This window comes from Manis pentadactyla, chromosome 6 (genome assembly GCF_030020395.1).
Source record: "Manis pentadactyla isolate mManPen7 chromosome 6, mManPen7.hap1, whole genome shotgun sequence".
In the NCBI taxonomy this organism is placed as follows: Eukaryota; Metazoa; Chordata; class Mammalia; order Pholidota; family Manidae; genus Manis; species Manis pentadactyla.
The window spans coordinates 22,234,176-22,259,230 of record NC_080024.1 but is presented as its reverse complement, the minus strand read 5'-3'; the positions used below and the strand labels follow the sequence as shown (position 1 = coordinate 22,259,230).

Below are 25,055 nucleotides of genomic sequence, written 5' to 3'. Positions count from 1 at the left end.
TCAATCTGTGGCATATTGCTTGCCACAGCCATTTTCACCCTTCTTTGCTCTGCTCTGCTCCTGCAGAAAGCTAATTTCTATTGGTTTCATCAATATCTCCTTCGTCCTCTGATTTCTGGTTAGGTTCAGTTAACATGAGGCATCAGTTAAGAGACTGGAGGATGGAAAGAGTGAGGTCATGGATTTATTCCTCAGTCACAGGTTAACAGGGGTGCATTCCTCTACTGAAGGTCAGGATTCAAGACCATCTCCTACCTCTCTTAATTCCAGTACCTCTCCATCCCTTTGCCCTTCAGACACAAGGCTGCTAATGGCTTCCTGCTATTGCTAGCCTCAGAGTGCTTCAACCATTTTATGTTGGTTTCCTTTATGCCTGACCATTCTTTTGTAAATATCTGTTCTTTCATGAACGTCTCCACATTCTCCCCATTTGAGTGTCTCATCACTTTCCTGTCAGGGCCCAGATTGATAGCTATTGGTAGCAGGAGTGGCCCAAGACTTCACGAGGTCCAAATGGCATTCTGCTGTTGAGTTGCTCACGTTTGAAGAGAACAGGATGGCCTCCTTCTCAGGGAGTCAATGGAATACAGGTAATTCCAGGCATGTGTTAGCAACATGATTACTCCAAGTATCACTGGTGGTGGCATGGAATGAAGTGCTGATGCAAGGTAAGGCTTCTGGGGCTGTGGTCTTCACTGGCTAAGTGACAATGGTGGTGTGTAGTGTGAACACTGTAGTGTGATGGGCTATTTCTAATAGTCCTAAGGATTATACAGAGGGGAAAGAACAAATTGAAGGCCTCGAATGCTTAATCCAGAACAGAGATGGAATATCAAAGTCCTCTATCAGCTTTAAAAGTCCTTATTTACTTAAGCCTCAGGGCAAATAAGGCTGAAGACCAACTCTAGAAACTAATTCAAAAGGTTTTGGAGTTGCCATACTGAATAAAATGGGTGATACCAGTACCACTAGGTCTTCGTAATGGGATAAGATGGGGAAAGAGTGAAACATGAGATGCAATTATCTGATCAAATACTAAAACTTAAAGTTGAACCTCCAAACACTCCCAAACCATACAGTCCTCCTCACTCCCCAGCTTCCCAGTCAAGGAAACCAATGTTTCCATAAACTCGGATTCCCGAATAGTAACACTTCCAATTTCTTTACTTGGGGGAAGAATCCAATCAGATAACAGCAATTCTTTCCAAGACTTACTCCTATTACCTCTCATTGCCCCCTAGACCCTGGCTAATAACAAGTTAGATCCTAATGGCCAAAATCAAGGTCTGATCCAGCAGCCTATATATACTGACAGACTGCAAATCTTTGCAAATTTGTAGCAGGAGTCCAGTTAGCATGTAAGGGCATAGATTTATTCTAAGGGTTTTATATCAAGAAGATGAACTAAAAGGCTAGGTTGGGCCAAAGTTATCAATATATGTGCATTCACCTTAGATTTGGGATTCAATATATTGACTCGAGCAGGTAGGAGTGACTGGTTAATTGAATCCTTGATTCAGCGATGGCTTCCATAGTAAAAATTTGAAATACCAGAATTCTTCTGGCATAGTAAAGGAGAAGAAGTAAAAAGCTCAAGTAAGAATACTGGGAAGGTTCTGTTATGGATCACCCTGTTTGGCCTCCCCTGACTATATCCCTGGAAGTGCCTGTGGGACACTCCCTTGACCAGAGAATTACATCAGTGAGGATGGAACAAGCCTGCTTGAAAAGCTTTGTGGTGGGTGTCTTCTCTAGGCTGGCGGGAGGACAATGACAGATGTGGCAAGTGGATCTGGGCTCCCTGATGGGAATGTACATGTGACCTCAGAGTGGGAGAGGCTATGGGGTAGGAATTAATTTCAGGAAGGTGTAATTACTTCCATAAACTATAGGGATGGGGTGATAATCAGTGTCTTGTGCTGCACGGTGGCATGCCATTGTTAATTGATAATGGAGTCCCCAACAGTGAAACAGATGGTTAGGCTACCAAGCTGCTGACTGGCTTACATAGAAAAGTGGGCAAGAACCCAGCCTGAGTCACTGTGGTGGGAAGGGTGGTCCCTTATCCAGGAACTAGATCTATGCCTAGTCAAAGACCCAAAGTCACAACGTTTTAGGTAGAGACTGAATCCCTCTCAGAAGGGCCCTGAGACCTAGCCACAGATGGATGTTACAAATCTTCTTATAAGTCATTCCAGAATAACTTGTGGCCATTTATGATATGACTGTGTGTCGGGAAAAGGACAATACCAGTCCTTCCACAGGTTATAAGACAGGTCTATTATATTCACTCTGAATTGTTATTAATTCCTGGAACCCAAAATGCCACTGTGGACCACTAGTCAAAGTGGAGGCTTATGGAGGTCAAGGTATATATGAAGACTTTATTCAAGTCCATCTTACAATATGTTGGGAACAAACAAATTTAGTAGTGGGAAAATCGTTACATTGGTTCCACAACCCATGTTGTGGCTCTCAGTAATCTGGGTAAAAAGCTAAGAGCAATGCTGCCCAATCCAAATATGAGTTACACATGTAATTTTAAATTTTCTAGTAGCCAGGTTTTAAGAAGTTGGAATTGATTTTAGTAATATATTTTATTAAATTAAAAATATCATTTCAACATGTGCTGGCCATATTTAGGTGCTTATAACCACATGTGGCTAGTGACTATCATATTGGACATCACAGCCCTAAAATCACCACCTCGCCCAAGATAGTGAACTAAAACTAAAAGATGTTGGGATGATGATTCCTACTACATATTCATTTATACTGTTCCCTAGGTTAATGCAAGACCTAAATGGTTCTGTGGATGAATGCAGACTTAATCATATCATAATGCCAAATGCAGGTACAGTTCTAGCTATAGTATCTTACTGGCACATATTAACACAGCCCCTGACACTCGGTATGGAGCTATTGACTTAACAACTTCTTTTCAAAATAAGTCCTTATCAACAAAGATAATCAGAAGCAGTTTGCTGTCACACTGCAGGGACAACATACTTTCACTATCTTACCTTAAGGCTAGGTCAACTCTCCTTTGTCATAATATAGTCCAAAGAAATCTTCTTCATCTTGACATCCCACAGAACATCAAGCTGGAACATTACATTCATGGTATTATACTGATTGGACATGGTGAGCAGGAAGTTGTAAACTTCTTACAATGTCTCAGTAAGATATATGCTAAATGATAAGAGATAATCTCTATGAAAAGTTTAGAGACAGCATTGGCTAAATGTTATGGGACTAGTGGTCTGGACATGTTGAAATAGATCCCCTAGAGGAAATAACAAACTGCTGCACCTTACAGCTTTCATCATGAAGTAGCAGCAAAATGTGGAGCCTTCTTTTGATTTTGGAAGCAAGATATACCATCATGGGGCAGTTCTAAATGACCAATTAATAATATGCCAGCAAGACCTGGATATGCTGTTCAGATGCATGTACTAGGTGATCCACAAGGCTGCCAAGGTTGAGGGGGCTGGGACAAGAAAGGGATCTGCAGCATGCTTCTACTATGATGAAAGTTGCCTTATACCTTTCACTTGATCCAGCAATGCCATGAATTTTGGAAATGTGTGTGGCAGAAGAGATGATGCATGACGTCTCTGTCAATAAAGCATCAGAGTGCTGAACCCTAATGGTTTTGGAGTAAAGACATGTGATCTACTAGTAACTATTCTCCATGTGAAAAACTGCTCCTAACTTGCTATTGGACTGCGTTTAAGAATGAGTATTGAGCTATGACACTCGAAATGATCATGTGGCCCAAATTTCACAAAATGAACTAGGTGTTTTCTGAGTCAACATATCATCAAATACATGCATAACAGCATTTCACTGTTAACTGAAAGTGAGACGAGCAGGCTTGGGAACCCAGGTATACTTCAACAGCAAGTAGCTCGGCGTCCCTAATACCTGCTACTACTGCTTCACAGTCCCTCCTTCAGTCCACACTGATGGCCTCCTGGGGTGTTCTCAATGACCAATTAATGGAGGATGAAACCCGTGTGGACCTAGTTTTTAAGTGGATTACATGGTATTTGGTACCAGCTGTGACTACCGTGTTACTGAAGGGGGGCTGGCCCTGAAATACAGTAGTAAAAGGATATTCCCCCAAGCAGACAGATTTTCGGATCGTACACTTTGCATGGAAGGAGAGATAGCTTAGGTAATGATACATGGCATAGCCATATGATTGAGGACCTGAAAGAAAAAGACTGGAAGATTGGTGACTGACGTCTGGGAGAGCATTATGTGGATGTACCTCTCAGAATTTGTACAAAGTGTTACAACATGGTGTCCTATGTGAATTCCCTTTGGAGGGTATCCTCTGTGGAGAAGGCTCTCAGTAATCTGGGTAAGATTATCTGATGGGTGACCCAAATAACTCAATCTATTTTATGAATGTCAGAATCTTTACCCAGCTACTCTGGTGCTTGCTCAAGGGATCCCTGTACAGAGTGACAATGGGAGCAGGGATGGAAACCATGTATGGCTTCAACATCAACTACCCTCTGTCTATGATTGATTTAACTACCACCATTGCTGAGTTCACAATTTCCAAAGCTGAGACTCCAATGCACAATTCCCTTGAGGAATCAACCAGTCAACTGGTGGCAGGCTGGTTATACTGCATTTCTTCCAACATGAAGGAGGCAGAAATTTATCCTCATAGGCATTAATAGATATTCAGGGTATAGATTTACAGATATTCAGGATATAGATTTATTTCCCCTTGCTTCAATAGCTTTGCAAGCTCCTCTACATATGGACTTAACAGAATGCCTTACCAATTATCACAGTATTGCCTGCAACCAGAAAACTCATTTTATAGCAAAGGAAATATAGCAATGGGCTCAAACCTATAGATTTTATTGGTCATACCTCATTCCCCACCATCCAGAATCAGCTAGCTAAATCAAGTGGTAAAATGACCTTCTAGGAAGTGGTTCATATTATGTCTGGGAGCTGGGAGATTTTTGGGTTTGTTGTATGAGATACGGTATATGCCTAAAGCCATCTCTTCCATAGCCTGAATGCGTCAGTCTGAGAACAAAGTGGTTAAAGTAGGAATGGCCACAGTACAAATAATTAACCCATATAAAGGATTTTTTGCTTTCTGTGATGATATCTTAGGATTGGTGGTTTTGGACATCTCAGTGCCCACGGGAATAATGTTTCACCAGGGATCATAATTCTGGTACTGCTGTATTGGAAGCTAAGACTACTACTCCCTGGCTATTTGGCAAATCTCAAGCTACTGAACAAAAGGGAGATAAGTGGGCTATTGGTTGGCAATTTTTCCAGATTACCAAAATGATTTTGGGTTTTGCTCTATGGTAGGGACAAGAACAACTACGTTTGGAACTCAGGAGATTCACTGGGCCACCTCCTTAAAAGCTTGCCCAGTAACCCTGGTGACTGAAAGACTGCAATAGTCCAAGGAGAGCAGTTCCACCAAATTACTCAGACCTTGTAGGAATTAAGGTTTGAATTAACCGATTAGATAAAGAACCCTGTCCAGCTTAGATGCTAAAAGGAATTAGGGGAAGATGAAATTGGTAATGGAAGAAGAAAGCTACAATAATCAATTTGAGCTTTCTCACTAATTAGAGAATGATATCTATTATGAAAAAACATTGGAGACAGATAAAATTTTAGATTTCAGTTGAAATATGGATAAACTGATATCACCCCTTGATGATGCAGTAGCTGGATGACACCCCTCTCTCTCTCTTACCACTCCATTAAATTCTCTTTAATTGGGCAATCTGAGTATGCTAACTCCTTATATATCTGCAAAAATCATGACTGGGTATACCAAATTGCAAAATCAGCATGATAGCCATTTGTAGGAATTGTGTCTTTTTCTTTTTTTTGAACCTTAAAGTAGCAATATATTTATTTATAAAATGTATATACAATTTCACAGAAATAGCTTTCACTTTATACATACAAATGTTATAATTACACAGAGCCATGTAAATGATGTCAAATGTCTGGCCTGGCCAAAGCCAGTGGGAGTGGTCTACTTTTTGGGTGACATCACTCCCTCCCCTCACTTCACTGGCTACCAATCAGAAGCCCCTAGATGGCCTAATTTGCATAAAGAAGCTGATTGCAGTTGCACTGCTCAATCTAAACAAAAACCTAGGTGGTGTATTGACTTCTTAGACACCACGTACATTGATAGAACTGATAAAAACAACAAAAAAGAGACCAAGGAAACAGAAATTGAGATGAATATTGAATGCCTTTTAGAGATGTCACCAGGCACTGAAACTTCTAAGAGTGATATTGGCAAACCCATATGTAAAGTAACATGCCCACTAAACCATGACATTAAAGGCAGCACAATTTTGTAAAGAACGAAACAGATGTTTAAAGGTATATTTTTGCCTCAACTTCATGTAACATATAGTCACGAAAACCTATGTTTTATATAATCTTTGGTCAACTCAACAATACTTTAATAAGCCAGAGTACATGAATAGCTACAGGAAATCAGTGTCTTAAAAACATGTGTCAATAAAGAATAATTTTATAATAAAACTCTACTACTTTAAGATATAATTTTTATAGCACAGTTTAAAGTGAAATATGAAATGCCATAGTTGGAAATAAGTTAATTATTTCACTCAGGGAGGAAAGTAAATATATGTACTTAAAATACTTTGTTTTAATGCTTGCATTAATTTCATTTTTTTGTAACTGTCCCAAACTTAGGAGTTAATGTCTAAAATAGTTTTGCACATTTCACATTCATGTTAAAAAACTAAGTAAAGCCTTCAGGATTAACAAGAAAAATGTAAAGAAAGATAATGTAAGCATTACCTCACAACCCACAGCAACCTCTAACACAAATTGTCACTGTAGATGAAACTACTACTTTCATCATATCTTCATATTAAAATTAAATTTTAATGTCATTATAGACAGAAGGAGCACATAAAACTGGCTTGAGAGTATTCTACATTAATTTCCCACCTTTAACTTCTTGGTTATGGCAATTCATGTTAAAAGTAAAATGAGATTCATTCCAATTTCTAATCATTCTTTCTCTATCATGCACTATATTCTGGCATTTAAAAAATCAAACTTATTCTAGATTTTTTAATGATGACTTATGAAAGCAGAGGAAAGTTTCAGAGAGCATCCAATGACTACAGTTTGAGAGTTAAAGAAACAAGGATAGCTAAAATTAAATGAAATACTCTAACAAGTTGGTTTTCTAAAAAAGCATAATATTTTCAAGTTTAAAAATAGCAGTACTTGATTTCCCAACCTGGGCACTGTATCAGTCAAAACATATGGCTTTCACCTCTTCCATGGTAACATTAGAATGTGACCATGATATTTTACTATATTTTTCATTATCCTAGATTAGCCATAACTGCTGCATTAATAATTATAAAATTTGGAAAAATCATAGAAAATGTATATAACAGATGCTTCCTTACTCCAACGGCTTGAAATAAGAGACTCATCAACTGACTGTGTTCCTTTTTGTCAAGTCTAGAAGCCTAAAAAAGAAGGGCTATAACCATCCTGCAAGGTGTATCGGTGATTCAGTGTTCACAAATATTATCAAGCTTATTCCTAACTATACAGCAAACCTATGTTACTTTTTGTATTATTCTATAGCACTCTCCTGAATTCTCCTATTTTAATAAAGAGTTGGGAACACTTACCAGAGTGGGTCCTGAGGTGTCCTGTGAGGGCGTCCCTTCTTCTACAGGCATAGCTACAAAAAGGACATTTGAACGGCTTCTCTCCAGAGTGTAACTTTATATGTCTCAGAAGGTTGCCCTTCTGAGTAAAAGAAGCTCCACACTGGTTGCAGTGGAAGGGACGTTCACCTGCAGAAATGAATAGAGGTGGAAAAGATCAAGTAGGTCAAAGAGCAAGTGACTAATCTGCCTTACTGTTAACTAGACCCAGTTTCCTGCTGAGAACGTTTATCTTTCTCCTACGTCTTCCAAACCTTTATCTTCCTAGTAATTTGCTTTGCTAATACCAAAGTTTTAAACTTAAGGTCAAGTGTTGGTTTCCTCTGTTCATATGAATTTTACAGGATTCCTGTCATTGACTCAAAAGAGTAACAATAATAGCATTGACCATTGAACAACTAGATGCCATCACTTTACTGACTCTGCTGGTTGCTTTACATACAATATTTCAATCCTTATAATGACATAACTAATTAGGCATCAATAATTTCAGTTTACAAATGAAGAAACAGAAGTTTAAGTATCAAAGTATCTGATTATATAGCTACAGAGCTGATAAGTACTGGAGCTGATACCTGAATCTTGGGCAGATGGGACATAAAATCCTGTTCTATTTTTGGTACCATACTGTCTCTTTAAAAATCACAGAAATTTGAGTTGGAGTTGGAAGGGACCTTTTGTATAACTCTCATTTAGCTGATAATTTTCTTATCAGGGGCCCAAAGAGGTTCAATGAATGAACCAGGCTTCAAACCTCATTCCCAGAACATCGCCAAATATAACCCCAGTGTTTTGATTCTCCTAGCCACAAACAGTGAAACCTTCAGCAAAATTTCCTGATATAATCAGGGAAACGTCCAAAGAATATTACTCATACAGATATTTCCTGTATATTCTCTTTTTGTTGTTTGACAGGAATTCTTTCCTCCTATTACTGCTAAAAAGTTGTTTAAGCCACAATTATCAGTTTAGTCTGTTGCCATCAACTACTTTTCACCAATGTTACCGAACATAAAAACATGGAGTTGATGAGACAATAAAATTGGTAGATAGGGTCAAACTGATAACATAAATCAAAACGTGAAGAAAATACTATTTATTTTAGTTTACTCTAAAGACAGAGATGAAATAGATTTTAAATTAATATATAAATATCTAAGTAGTACAAATATATCATGTTAAAGTTCAAAAGTTCAGAATAAAAATAAAACCAAAAAAACAATTTCCTTTTGGTTGAACTGGACCATTTCTGTATTGAGTTTAGACAGTGATCATCATTTTCAGTTTTTAAAAATTTAAACTGAATTATCATGTTTCATATCTTTAATTGAAGCATTCATAATAATGGTGAATAATGAAACCTCTATTTTGGGTGGCCTTTAAAATAAAGCACACTCAATGATTCTTTTTATTTAAGTTAGGAGGCATAAAGAAGATAAATTGTAGGTATATTCTGGCAGTTGCCACTGTACATTCTATCATATAGATTTGTTATAAAACCTAAAGAAACTGAAAAATTGATAGATCAGGCATATCTTGAATTCTGTAGTACTTGTTCCTTTTGAACCTGAATGAGACATACCAAAAAAGTGTAACCTGTATGTGTGTGCATCAAGGGTTAACGTTTTTTCTTAAGAAATGTGGAGATCTTATAAGCTAAGTTTATAAAAGGTCCTACACATTGATGTATTAGTTCGAAAAAAAGCTATCATGTTAAAGTTACCTTAAATTTTATCTTATTTAACTTGGTTGATTCATTTGGTAAAACAAGCAAATTAAATCAGTAAAAATATGGCTTAAATAGGAATACTTTACCTACAACCTCTCATATGAAGTCTTCAAAGTAATCAAAGTTTTAAAATAAACCTAATTTTAGTAACTTTTTATTTTACACACACACACAACTTAATTCTTTGACATTTGTTCAATGAAATAGCAGTCCATAACTTTTTTAAATCATAATTTTCTACTCCCCACCCTTGCCATTAAAATTAGTAATAAAAAGGAAAAAGAAGGCACTTTCTTCATGAAACTCACTTTTTAAACTGCAGGAAAATAGTAAATATGAATTATACTCTCCACTTCAAATGTTTCCTTTTATTTTTGAAATCTCTCTATGACAGCCTTCTCAGGCAAGTAACAAATTACTATGAAATAACATTAAGATGAATTAAATTAGCTTGATGAACAAAACATTTGAAATCACATTTCCTTTGGAAAATACTCCTGAAGCATGCTAACTTTGATTTTCTTTAAACCTGGCACAATTTAAATATTTAAAAATCCCAGGAGTATTGAATTTGTCACTCAAAACAATGCTAACCTAAAAACAAAAAATAGTAACCCTGTTTAAAGAGAATTTTTTAATTCATTTAATTGAGTTTTATGAGACTAGTGATTGGGTAATTCAGTTTTTACATATACAAAGTAACCAGATATCTTCCAATTTTTTTCTTAGTAAGAATTACTTCTGAAATTCTATGACCACACTTAATGCGGTTTAGGTATGTTGGGAAATAGTGCTATGTTGCTGACCATGTCAGTGTGGAGGCATTTGCTAAATATGTTCCATAGTCATGGGAAGTAGAGGCAAGATGAAGGTAACCAGTCATGCTCCCATTTTTGATAAGAGGAAAGGGGCAATGATAATAACACACCCTGATTTCAATCAGATAAAGCTTTACATAAATTACATCCTTATTGTTTTTTAAACTTTTGGATACTAATTTTATGGCTTTGCTCATTTGGAGTTCGAATATGTTTAAGTACTCTTAATGTCTTGATTATCTAAAACGATAATTATTTCAAGAACCCTGTTTGTGTGCATGTGTGTGTTCCACACTAAATTTACTTGAAATTACAGTGAAAGTCCTCCATAACACTACTGTTGGAGACAAGGATGACAACAGAGATTAATTCAGGAAATTTTTTAGTATATGTTGTTATATATTAGAAATAATACAAATAGAGGAGTGATGTCCAAATCTGTTTAATAACAAATCAAAAGTAAGTGAATTGACTAATTTTTCTAAAAAGTAATCCTTGTAAAATATGAGCAATCTTTTTATCCAATGTTTTGGGATTTTCCAGGCCTATGCATTAAGAGATGTGTAAAATGATCTCATAATTAATAAAAGGTTCAGTTAACTACCTGTATTTTCTACATAACTTGAAACAACACACTTCAATTAGATTTTTAATAATGTGTTCTTTCTTTAATAAATAGACTGAATCAAATGGTTTTCTAATTAGTTTATGCTTATCTGGAAAATATATTAACCATATTCTTCTTCAGATGTAAATAAAAGTAAATTTCAGGGAAACACCACGAATTTACTAAATACATAGTGACATATAGAATAACCCCATTCAAAATTATCCAGTAGGATCTTGTATCTGTGATAAACTAACTTGTGGGTAAGCACAAAAGTCTGGATTAACAACTCTGGATTCAAAACAACTAAAATGTAGCCACGCTACCCTCCATTTCCAGTCTCAATCTATTGTTTCATAATCTACTCATCTACTCTAGGACCTTCTCTAGTTATTCACTAGTTAAAGCTACCTATTCCTTTATGGAATAAATTATATTTCAATAGTTTGTGTACTTTCATAAGAACATATTTCTAGATCTGTGTTTCAATATTCAATTGAAATGCAAGTAGACATTCATCGATTTGCTTTGGCGAGTCCAAGACAGAGGGTGTTCCTGTGTCTCATGGAACAACCCCCTACAAATAGAAAATTGCCAGGCACCTGCAGGGAGGGCCCTGGAACAAGAGAATAAAGCTGCAATTTACAATTTTTGTGCTGAAAACTTAAAGTTACAAAGATGACAGTAATTTTGCCCAAAGGGGCATAATTAAGGGTATTCTGTATTTATAATGTTCACATCAATTAGTGTTTAAGCATGAATTGATTTACTACACCTACTTCTTTTTTTCTCTCTAAATTTGCAGTGAGGAGTGCCTGGAGTATCCGATGACAATATTACCTGATTATCTACTTAAGTATCAATACCAAAGAAATAACACCAAGCCATTAATAAGACACTGGGATTGGCACTTTAGTAGAGCATGAAAAAGAAAGAAGAAGTGAATTAGATCTGATACTCCATGTCATTGTAATGAATTGGGTGGTTGTGTATCTTTTTTCACTATTAATTTTATATTAGATAATCTATGAGCTAAAAACACACAAACTTATGTTTCCCAAAGGCTATTTAAGTGTTTAAGGAAGTGCCTTTCATATTAGCTATTAATAATTGATGAGAGGCAGAAGTTCTAAACTGAAAAACAGTAGCTTATGGTATTAAGGAGAAAACATTTGGTTAATCACTAAATTCTGACTATACTCATTTCAATATAGTTTAAATTAAAGAAGCACCAATAGACTTTCTATTCTCAAATAGTACTAAAATGGAGTAAAAAACATCCTGACCCCCTCAGAGGTATAAACTGGGTCATCAGAAATATATATAAAAATAGCTAATTTAAAGATATATCACAATTTCAAGGTCAACAATGTATGGCAGGTATCCCAAGCTCATCTATGAATGGCTATTAACTTTAACAAAAACCTTCCAGATCGGAGGAAAGTAATAATTTTTACAGTACTCCAATAAATATGTTAACAACAGAAGTTCAGAGTTGTAAGATTATTTTAAATGACTGTTTAGTCCATTCTCCTTGCCTTTACTAGTTGAGTGAATCTCATATTCACAGGACTTGTGTTAATATGTACAACTGCTTAGAAACATTTTTCATGTCAATCAGATGATTTTCAGAATCAAAATAATTCAACTCTACTGTGGAAGTAAATATCAAGTAGAGTAAAGTAGGTATGTATTAGTGTTTACAAACCAACAATCTTCATGAGCAATCATTGCAGATATGGTGAACCATTGATTAACCTAAATTTTCAAGACAGCATATCAGGTTCTTTGAATTTTCATAACTCAGACCATAAAAGCTGTGTTAAAAACCTTAACAAAATGTTTTTAGTATACCTTTGAGCCTCAAAATGAACACTATATGCAATTCAACTGAAAGTCTTTAGATTAATTTTGTTTAGTTTGTATGTTGCTAGATCCAAGAAGTTACACATTTGAATGAGTGTTATCTTTCCCAATGTAATCACACTGAGAAAATGAATATATTTATATAGCTTTGTGGAAATCTTAGAACTGCAGCTAGAATAACTGTGAGCACAGGAGAAAAGTAGACTCATTATTTTACAGTCTTTTCCTTTTTCTCTTATCAAATATACCAAACTTGATCTTTTAACTTTTCCATGTGGTATCTTTAAAAATTAAAAAAAATTTAAAAAATCCATTTGCACCAATAAATGTTCTAAAAATGTACTATTTAAAATGGAATTCAAAATAAAACAAAAAGTAAAAATGTAACTATGGTTGGAATAAAGGTATATTATAGACTCTAAAGCTGATGATTTCAATTATTATCTGGTAACACTGATTTTAATGTGTAGCTTCTTACTATAATTTTTAGGATATCAGCCTTTTGTCATAACTTATCACAAAATGCTAGCATATTGATATACCAAGCATAGTATATTTGAAGAAAACAAATCTGGGCATCAGGATCAGGAAACACCTTGGCTCTAGCCTCTCAATGCCCTTAATTACGTGGAGGATAAAGGACAAATGACTTTTCTGGGGCTTGAGCTTCTGCATATGTACATGAGAGGTTTAGACTAAAAAGACTCAATGTGCCTGGTATCTCTCATGTTTTAAGCTACTTAAATTGGTTATTCAGAAGTAAATTTTTAAATTCAATTCAATTTCTTTATTGTGATTTACCTTTCCATCATACTTTAAAACTTGAGAGAATGAGTGACTAATATTTTGCTATATAATACCATTATGCATTATACTTAAAGCTATCAATAACCTTTAAATCTGTTTTCATATGAACTTGGAACTTTTTTTTTTAAGAGTCAGTGATATGCCTTTCTTACCACAATCTCATTTCTGGCTTTTTAAAATTAAAAAAAAAAATTCATTCTGCCAAAGGATTTGAAGGGATTCAAATAAGGCCTTCTCCACATTTAGTTTTTTTTTAACATTACTCAAATGCCTGAAAGTATAGGTTAAATTAATTGAAGGCCTCCTTTTCTCACTCTATTCTATGACTACACATTCCTACCAGCACACCTGCCATCCTTGGTTATGTTCCATCCTACATATCTCCTTGCAGGAGTTACAGTAAAAAATTACAGGAAGATGGTAACATCCTTGAGCTAGGAAAGTATCTGCCTAATACAGAAACTCATAGTAGGCAAAGATTGGTTGGAAATTGCATTCCAATAAGTTAACTAGATAAGGTGAAAATGACCCATCCCTACATAAATGCATGAGTACCATTTTATAGCATAAACTCTTAGCTAGCAAACTTTATTACCTGCCATGGGTATGGTAAAATATGTATAGAAATACAAAAAGATTAAGTTACACAGTTCTCCTATACCTTTTGAACCCTTATCATATTATTGCTATATTAAGAATTGTGGAAACTGAATCCCAAACTTCTTTTCTGACATGCTATTCAGATTTGAAGGCTGGAAGTCAAGACCCAGGCTACTCTCTGCTTTTCAGCAATCCAATACTAGCAGAATTCTGAAAAGGTAGTCTCACCATTGCCACCCCTGAATGAAAAGGAAAGAGAATAGATGTCAGGTAATATCAACATCAGATGTCACAGGCAGTCATCAGGTTATTCTTTCAGCTGCTTACCAGTGTGACTCCTTTTATGTACCATAAGCACATTGGGCCCAATGCAAACCATGCCACAGACGTCACATTTCAGTTTACCATTCGGAAGCCGGATTCCTCCCTCGCCTTGAAGCTCCTGGACTTTCCTGTTGTCAGCCAGCTCGCTGCTCTCAATTAGGGGTTCTTCTAGGCTGCTGCCCTCATCACGGCCCCTGATCTCATCTTCACGGCTCAGGGGTTTCCTGTCACACTCTTCATCACTCTGCATTTCTAGCTTTACTGAATTTGCTATAATTTAAAAAGAAGAAAAGAAAAAATTTTTTAAACATTAACTCTTAAACATTACTATTAAACATTAACACATAAGCATGTTATGTGTTATCACCTACATCTGTCTTCCATCCACTGCTACTGTATTAACGTGGTTGGAAATGCTATGTATGCCATCACCAATGCAATGTTAAAATATACGGGTGCTTTATGATATTTTATTGAAGCTTTGGCATGAAAGTGAGGATGGCTCAAGAAAGCTCTAGGTAAACAGAATGACACTTTATGTCCACACACATTTATTTCTTAAACTCAGTTGCATACCTTTTAAGCAAGTCCTTAAATAATTCTGGAGTTGGCTTTTGAGTTTGTCACTAAGGCTACCGAGACTGAAGTAGGACCATGGAAGAGACAAGATTAGACATTGCTTAACCCACTGAGCCATTACTCCTCTTAATTTAACAATCCTACATATACTTCACATTCTCTGTTTCACATCAGGGTACCTGTGTAAACCTGCTTCTGAACTGAGCATGAGAAGCAACTTGAGATCTTAATTCATATGTCTTATACATATAAAGGTACACTGTCATGGCAAATATCCTAAAATCAGACTAAACACATATATTCAGTAAAGAGCTATATAAATGTAGGGCAGGGTACACAGACCTCACACACTCTTAAACTACTCTGCTTTTTTTCCCATATTGAAAAAAGAAGTTCTCTATGGAGCATATGAGTTTGCAAATCAAAGTATTCCAACTTCATGTACACCAAAAGCAGTGACAAGAATGGCATTGCATGCACACGCTTGGGACAGTTAAGAAATTCAATGCCTTCTGTTTGCTGCTTCTGGATCATCCCACAGAAAACTTGGAATTTTGTTAGTAATGCCCTCATTCTCGTTTGCTGACAGTCTTTTCACAAAGCAGAAGCAAGCTGTATCAGTTTTTTAACCAGTGATCTTAAAAATTTCTTAAGAAATCATATCAAAGTTACTGAGCAAAACCAATCATTTGGTACTAGTTGAATAGAGGAAATATTTCACAAAAAGGAAGTAAGTTGTTTTTACTCCAGTTGTTTAATTAGAGAAACCACACATTCTGTGATTTGCTATTAGTACTTATAACAGGCAGTGCTATTGAAATGTATCTTCCTCTGCTCTGCTCCTTAGAACCCCTATGAACTAGAGGCAGTGTGGAACAATGAGATCACTAACTGGGTGTAGTCAGGAGACCATGGCTCTAGGACCGGCTTTGACATTTACTAGCAATATAATCTCAAACTAATTATTTAACCTCTGAATCTTATGTCTCTCATTTGCAAGTGGAAATGAATTGAAATTACAAAATAAAGTTTGAGCAGAATAGTTTAGCTATTAATATGAGGATCCTGTAACCAGACTGCCTAAATCTGAATACTAGCTCTGGCACTCACTACAAGCAGGGTTACCTTTCTGTAAGATACTCAAGTTCTCCATGTCCTCTCCAAAATGGGGCTGCAATGGTACCCACTTTCTTAGACTGATGTGAGCCTTAAATGAGTAAATATAGAAAATAGGCTTCACTATATTTTTCTGTGGACATACAGTGCTCTATTCCATAAGATTTTCAGGAGGATCAATTAACTTACAGTATGTAAACTGCTCTGTAAGATCTATGAAGGGATGCATAGTCTTCCAGGCCCCATTCTAATAGAGTACTACACTGAGTTTTACCCTGTTTACAAATCAGTACTGCTTTATTGGTTTTCGAGACGAGTAGGAACAAAATTTCATCCATCTTAATATCCCTGACATGCTCAAGAAATCTGTGGCATCTAGAAGGTGTTAAGGCAGTGTTCACTAAGCTGTTACACTAAATTAAGAATTTTTTTATTTAAACTCATTTTATATGTTTAAAGAAGCCATGAACATAATAACAAAAAATTAATCAACATAAAGGATACAGAATGTTCACTGCCCCTCGGTTCTGCTCTCAGAAGCAACCACTACCTTTATTTTCTAATTCTAAAGTGTTTATGTGTGTGTGTGGGGTGGTGGTGGTGGTGTATATGTAGTCTCTCTTTTCACACAAATTGGAATGTACAATTCACCTGATCTAAACTTTGCCTTCTTTAACAGTATCTGTGTAATATTTTCATATTAGTACACAAAAACCTACATTGCTCTTTTTAATACTTGCATGGAATCTACTTTATAAATGTATTATAGCTTATTCATCTAGGGTCTATCAATAGAAATTTAAGATATTTCTTGTTTATTACTAATATAGACATTATTGTATAATACCACATAGAACTGTCAATCTGATGATACAAATTGGTATTTTACTATAGATACTAATCTGCATTTTTTAAAAATTATAAGTGAAGTTGGGAATCTCCCATATTTAAATGTTTGCTGTTGTTTTTGAGAATTTGTGTTTTTAATTAATGAAGGGCACCTAATATTTTAACTCATTGATGATGAAATTCATGTTTGGCAAACTTGCATGTACTCCCAATTACAATTTATATACTAATAGGAGAGTTGTAGTATGATTATTTGTAGATATAATATATAAAGCTATTTTAACTAGTAAGCATTGTATAATAATATTCATAGGACATTAGTTATCAAACCTTTGAAATTAAATTTTTACTCTTCATTATACAGTTATTTCTTTTACAGTGTGGTAACAGGAAGACAGTCTCATAAATGGGCTAATTACTATGAAGATCAGAACTTCTCAATATGAGTAAAACTGAATCTTGTTATTATAAACCTCAATACCAAGAATTACTTTTTAAACTTATTTCCTTGATATGAAATAAGGATTGTAAAATTCCAGCATGTCTGTGGGAATTTACATACATTATTATATACTGAAAAGCACTAACTATAATATAAACAATATTTTGTCAGAATAAATTATTAGCAATAAAAAGAGATGTGAAATGCAATTTTAATTAATTGATCATTTGTTCTGTTATTCAATACTGTAGTCATATATAACAAAATATAGATATTTGAATAATTTCAATAAATAAAATGAAGATGTTTAATGTAGGTATCTTTTTTATAACTTTAAGAAGATGAGATGATTTACATTTTAAAACAAAGAAGACAATTTTATAGCTTTAATGAAGGATCAAAAAGAAGTTAATTGTTGTATTTTTTTTTTACTAGACTTGGAAATGTGTGAACATAGGTGAAGGATAATAATAGTTAATAGAAAAGACACTTATGAACAATTTTGCACAGAAAAAACCTTTGAATATATTTCAGGATAAAAAGATCCACATATACATTCATGCAAAAAATTGATTCATAATGCAGAGGTTTATAAACCTTTTCCCCATCTTTATGCTTTAAAAGTACCATTCTTGAACTTTGAAACACAGTTTAATCACCTCCATTTACAAATGATCATGCCAATGCTGAGAAGTTAAGAGATTTACACAGGAGCTCATACTATAAGCTCAAACAATTTTCAATCATAAAAGTTTCTTCAGTGACCTCAGATTCTCTACATGCAAAGGCTTCATATTTTTCGCTTTGTTTCAAGATACATAACATGAATGAATAAAGTTACCCAAGACTTGCCTTTAATTCACTAACATGGTATTGAATAAAGAGATGATAGAATAAGGGTGTTTATACAGGTAAACAGATATAGATCACTGTAAAAAAAATGGTAGAGAACAAATGGGGAAAAATCATGTTATTTTGTGAAGCTGTCAGAAACTAATTTTAATTTAGTCTGTGTCATAATTTAAATTTTCTTTACCACTATCATTATGCTTTGAAAATTTTAAAAGAAGACAGTGCAAAACCTGAATGTATACCACTTAACATGAAATGGAAAATAAAATATACAAAGTTGTTACACAGACTAATAGACCTCACATTCATAGAACTCATCCAACTTCAATCAAAAAGAAACAGGAGTGAAACTGAATTCTCTTAAAAAAAAATCACTGAACCAGCAAATATTATTAATGCTATTAAATATTATGAAGTACTTGCTGCTTACCTAATACTTTGCTAAAAGCGATTATGGAAGTGTAAGATTAAAACCTGAAGAATAATAAATTCCATAAGAAACCCATATTAAAAGTATATTATATACTAGTCAGAAACAGGTCATGAAAGAATTCACGAGCAACAGTACAGGAAATATTTTACCAACATATAAAATTTAAGTACAAAATAAATAAATGTACTGACCTGAACAGTATATAAATGTAAAGATGCTTTTCTTATAAATTGGACGTTTACTTTCAGTTAGTCGGTACCTTCTCTAAGACACCTATGCAAGACAGCATTTGATTTTGCAATGTCTAGCCATTGATGTCCTCAAATAATGAAATGACCATTTTTAAAAATTTGGGAAGAAAAGATGCATGGTGAAATATATTCACTAAATTTTGAGTTATCAAATTACAGGAATAAATTCTTTCTTCATCCTTACAGTGTGGTTTTCACATATAATCCTATCATTTTTAAATGCCAAACTTTGGAAATATCACAATAATCAGAACTAATAATATTACTAAGACACTTTAATATCTAAATTTAACTCTCTATAACTTAAAACTTTAGTATTAGTATGACTTGATTCTACCTACCCACGAACAGATTATTCAAGTTTCCTTGCCAGGAAAATAATTCAAGGGAGTTATGATTTATTTGCTTTATTTGAAGGGATATAATATTTATTAATGTTATGGAGTATAAAATAGACTTTCTAGATTCATTACTATCAAATTCATGATTTATTTGTTTAGTTTCCAAATTATATTTTTTGGCTTTTAATTTTTAATTTTTTAAAGGAAGCAAGTATTATGGGAGTTAAATATTTATCTCACAGTGCTGAATAAAAGATACCTGAAACCATTCTTTACTTACCAAGTTGAGAAAAAAAAATCTTTCAGGTGTACTATAGGTAAGTGGACATTTATATGCTTGGTTTCTCTTGTGTGACAATTCAAGAGGACACTTAAGGGATGTTATTATTTAAAAGCATCAATTTCTCCCAGTCTATGCCAGGTACTTGAAATGATGTTATATACACTAATTGAATCAATATATCTATCTAAGAATCTGTTGAAGTTGCTTCTGAACTAATACAATTCTCTCTCTCATTTAAACTTTCGAAACAGAAACACCAAACATGATTAAATCCATGTTAACAGCCCAGCAGCTGTTTAAATAATGTGTTAGGAAAACAAACTGCCTTCAAAACTCTGATGTAAAGCACAATTATTTATTAAGAATTTACCAGTAATCTACACAAAGTAAAACCATCACAACAAAACTTATTTTAAGGTATGTGCAATCATTTAAACAAAAATGTCCTCCACGAAATTTTGCAAAATATAAAACCTTTGTTTCTTTTAACTGTGAATAAATATATGGGTACATCTTGCAAAACAGCTCCTCACACATCCTTAAAGTATTTGTTTTATGAATGGTTGGACAAGTCCAGACACTGGTATCACTGAACTGCAGCTGAGCCATTTGCAGGCAGTGTTCTGTCTGTACATCACATTGCTTCATTCTCCTTTCTTCCTCACTTCTCTCTCCAATACAGTGAGATTATGGATTTCTTAAACCTATTAGAGTAATTAGATCAAGACAAGGCTAATTTCTGAAATATGGTTATTCTAAGAATAGTGCAGTAGAAAGTTACCCTGAACCTGAAGGCAGGACACCAGGATCTTTACGTCCTCTCTGTCACTTAACTAACTAGTTATGGGGCCTTGAGAGATTTGTTTATTTTTGATTCAGCCACCTGCATCATCTGAAATATGGGATAAAGAACATTTGATGTTTCCTCAGAACAGCAGGCTAGATAAAACAGTCTCTGAAGATTTATAACCCTTTAAATAGTAATAGAAAAATAACAACATAATTATTTATGATTTACATCTTGTCTCTAATACTCAAAACAACCGTGAACAGGTAGGGCAGTCACAGATAAACAGATGGAGGTGTGGATGTTAAGAGACTCTCCCAAGGATACAAAGTAAATGTGAGCCTTATTTTAAATCAAGCACATCTTCTTCTTAGCCTAGTCCTCTTTCCGTGACATGGTACTAGCTCTCCAACTAAACAAGTAACTAAGGTTCCTATTATATTTAGGACAAATCAGTCGTGGGCAAAGAGATCTTTCAGATGCTATAAAAAGTATGTCCAACAGTTGAAAAGGATGCCAGGAATTCAAGTCCACAAAGGTCAGATAAAAATTTCTATCAAAAGTGCGGTGCATATGCCCACTCAAAACAACTACCTCCTGTTTTCAAATGTGCTTTGGTCCTAAGGCAGGTGTAGGTCTCTGCAGTACAACTAGTTCCTGAAGAAGTGTCAGTACTCAGTCCTCTCCCACCTCTCACCTTCTCTATACTCCTTTGTCATGCTGTGACTTCTCAGTGGTAGGTAAAGATAGCCATTTGAGGAATAAGTCAATATTATCAATTTTAATCTCTAAACCAACAGTTTGTAGAAGACGGCATTTTCGGACTTTCTTTGTGGTCAAGTTTTGACCGTCTCGTGTCAATTATTGTTATAAAGATAAATCATACAGATGAGCAGCTTATGCAGCATTTCACTTATACTAGGAGAGATCCTCCCAAGACAATAAATGCCAAAGAGTGTCTGTTCTACCTCCTTGAAGACAAAAATTAAAATAACGGAGGACAAGACATCTGACTCCTTCATGGTCTCCCACAGTACATGAAACCTTATATAGCAGGCCAATCCTCAAACCACAAGCCTTTATTGCCCAGCACAGGGGCACCATTGTAGTCCAGAGATGAAGTTTCCATTTCGGGGCAGACAACTAGTTCATGAGAAACGTACAATGAATGTGGAGACAATAAGCCTAGGTTCAATAAAAATGCCATAGGCATACAATAGTCTATCTCTAATTTAAAGGAATGATTTCATTTGCCAAATCCTAAAGATTCAGTACCTGCCATGGCTAGCATATCCAACTCCTTTATGCACCCTCATGGACAACACAAAACTTCTGTAAGATTCCCCATGACCTCTCACCTGGGACAATCTCAACAGCTTTCTAACAGGTCTCTTTTCTTCATTCTTTTGCCACACTCCACTCCCCCAAGTCATCTTATATTCACTTGTGAATCTTCCTAAAGCAGATATCATATTACTCTTCTAAATATTTCCAATGACTGCCGGCTGTCTACAAATTAAATACAAAGATACTGGTGTGGAATTTAAGGACATTCACAGTAAATCTCCATCATATCCCTCAGCCATCTGTCCTATTAGTCCCTTCATTATTCATACTTTTCCAGCCATTGTCCAGTCATTCTTGTTGGAATTCATCCTACACTTACCTACTTACTCCTTTTCATTTTTCATGGCTCCTGTTATTATTTTCTGGAATGGCTCCCGTATTTCTATCAGTAGTAGCACACCATTCAAACCCCACTAACCTGCTACTTTTTTTCATGAAGTGTTTCCTAAGCACTAAGACACAGATTTAATTAGTATATTTGCCTTAACTCTACACTCCCTATGTGTGAATCCTTGAAAGGAAATGTTATCTTTATTCACAGTTGTATAGCATGTTACCCTTACTTACACTATGCACCTGGATAAGTTTGCTGAACCGTTGTTGCTGATTTACCTATTGCACTTCTCTTTTTAAGTTACAGAGATCCTGCATAAATTAACCACAGGTGTCAAATAAATGTAACAGTAGAATTAGGTTCTAAACACAGAACATCAACATCAGTATAACATTGATTAAAGGACCAGTGGACTAACAGGAATTATACGTGCCACCTGGCAATCATGACAGTCACTCTAAGTACATAACATTATCCTCATTTTACATATGGGGAAACTGAAGCTCAGAGTGGGCAAAATAACATGTCCACATCACACACCTATTCAGAGCCAGATCTGACACTGGAACCCAGAACTCACTAATGACCAAATTCGTGCTATTTCCGATGTCATCAAAAGCAGAGCAGTTACTAGTTATCAGTAAAGAATGAAAGGATATCAGTATGTCAAAGAAGGAGAACTTTGAATCATTGCGTGCCATCTGACACATTTTTTTACTGCATGTCTAATACAGGTGTAGTAGTTTGCCAGGTTTGAGTGAAGAGAAATTAGTCTGAAAGCCTGGTTTGGAAGAAGACCAGCTTATGCTGCCAAATTTTCTGAGCATGGATTTTATTTCATATAAGAGCAATCTACTTTGAACTGGTGTTTGGCAACCATCTGCTTAACATAACTGTGGGAGGTTTGTGAAGCAAATTACATTGTGAAATTATTTAGTTAATAAAGGGAGTACAAAATTTTTATCCAAACTTCTGTAAGTTGTAAAATCATTACTCCAAAATCAAGCTGAGTGGGCATATTCTTGAAGGGACCCACACATTGGATTTCCAGAGGTCACTGAGGACGCTTAAACCAGGTCAGAAGACAGTGCTGCCCGCACACTAAAGAGAAAGACGGAAGAGACGGAGCAGTGCTTCTATTACGGGGCTACAGCAACAGGGGGAGGAAGCAAGCCACACGATTGCTTCAGCAGCTCTACTCAGTCTCTGAACTAAAGTGAAAGAGGAACCCAACAGCTCTCCAGGCCCTGGATTTAAATATCCTTGGTTGCCAAAATCTGGAACATACACACTGACGTCAAGACTACACAAGTTATTTCCTTGGTGTTCTTCCATAAACACTATTTGTGTGAAATAAACAGAGTCAACCTGGGGCCCTGAGATGCACAATTGGTCAGGTAAGAAAAATGTAACCAACAAACATGTCAAGTAGTAACAAGGAAGAGAAAACCTGTAGTGATGATTAAGGAAAATGAATCTCGTCAACCACCCTGGTAAATTTTAACAAATCCGTACTAAGTATTTGTTTCCACAATGTAGCAGCAGCAACTTTTTTTATGCTAGTCATACCTGGTTTCCACCCCTAATAAAGAGACGTGTTAGATAGTTATATAGAGTACATTTGTTTAAAGGTAAAAAATAATTACAAAGCAACATAGGAAGTACTAGGTGAATGATGGAAATGTTGGACTAGAATATCTGTGTTAAGTTCTTTATATATGTGAACATTAGGAAGTCACTCAATATTTCCTACAGTGTCCGGTGATAGCCACTACATGAAACTTGTAAGGCTGGGAAAGCACGCAGTCACTGAGAGCAGGCAGTATAGGACATGGTTAAGAGTACAGAATCTAGATTTAGTGTCCTGGGGTTTAAGGCCATGTTCTCATTTATTAACCATATGACCTTAAGAAACCACTCTAAGTTTCTTTTTTTTTTCATTTAGAAAATCAAGATAAATGATAATACCTGCCTCCTAGGCATGTTCTGAGTGTTAAATACAACTGTATACACAACATCCTTAAAGCTATTTTACTTATTATTAATAGATCTGCCACAAAAGCATATCATAAAATGTAGGACATCAAACAAATATAACTGTAAAGGTATGTTTACTACAGGGAAGTACAGGGATGGTACAGAGGCTTCATGAAGGAAGGAGCATTTAAGGCAGTACTTAATGGTTGGATATGCTTTATATAATAGTAAAGATAGATGTTACTCAACATTGGGGCAATCATGAAGAGAGGAATATGAAACATGTTGGGCTTGAATGACACCGTTTTTCCTGGAATACGTACATTCAACAGGTAACATAAGTAGAAAATACTAATATCAAAAAAAGTTTAAAATACAGGAAGACCTAAGAGACAATGCTTGTAGGCAGTACTTTCAACGATCAGTGCTGTCAACTTATTAACAGACCATGTTTCAACAACCACAATATGAAGGAGGGAACTCCTTAAATTCATTCATTCATCTATTCAAAAATCACTCACTGGCACCTGTTCTGTGGTAGCAGGTACTGCTGTGCAGAAGTGAACAAGGCAGATAGGTTCCTGCTGTCAAGGCCCTTGTGAAACTTAGGCATGTATGTGCATATGTATGTATACATGTATCTTTTTCTTGCTTTTATATATGAGCAACTAGGAACAGTAAAATACTGCAGTGAAAGTTAACAACATCTCATGAGCCCTCCCCCGAGAATATGGTACTATGATAAAATCTCAGTGCAAAATGTGGAGAATAAGTAATCAAGAAATACACCCCTAAAATCACTATTTCAAAAATACAGCTGCTTCTGAATTCTAAGCAATTTTTAAGCATGTCATGGATTTGTGACCTGAAGGTTTGATTATTCAATGAGTTGTCTGTCTCCATATCTAGAACATCCTTTAGCTAGCTTTCTATAGCTCATAACTGCAGTATGTGAAATTTTTTTAAGTTAA

The 25,055-nt window shown here is 35.3% G+C and overlaps 1 protein-coding gene across 20 annotated transcripts in view; it reads right to left on the bottom strand.

Annotated features, from left to right (window-relative positions):
- Nucleotides 1–25,055, bottom strand: part of IKZF2 (IKAROS family zinc finger 2) — a 149,332-nt gene that overhangs the window by 42,947 nt on the left and 81,330 nt on the right. For 18 of the 20 annotated variants that reach the window (XM_036926850.2, XM_036926855.2, XM_036926845.2 and 15 more), the window contains 2 exons: nt 14,497–14,763; nt 7,704–7,871 (listed from right to left, as the gene is read on the bottom strand). In XM_036926850.2, the coding sequence (XP_036782745.1) occupies nt 7,704–7,871; nt 14,497–14,763 (435 nt within the window). The remainder of the gene's footprint in view (nt 1–7,703; nt 7,872–14,496; nt 14,764–25,055) is intronic. The other 2 variants (XM_036926858.2, XM_036926859.2) reach the window with 1 other exon arrangement.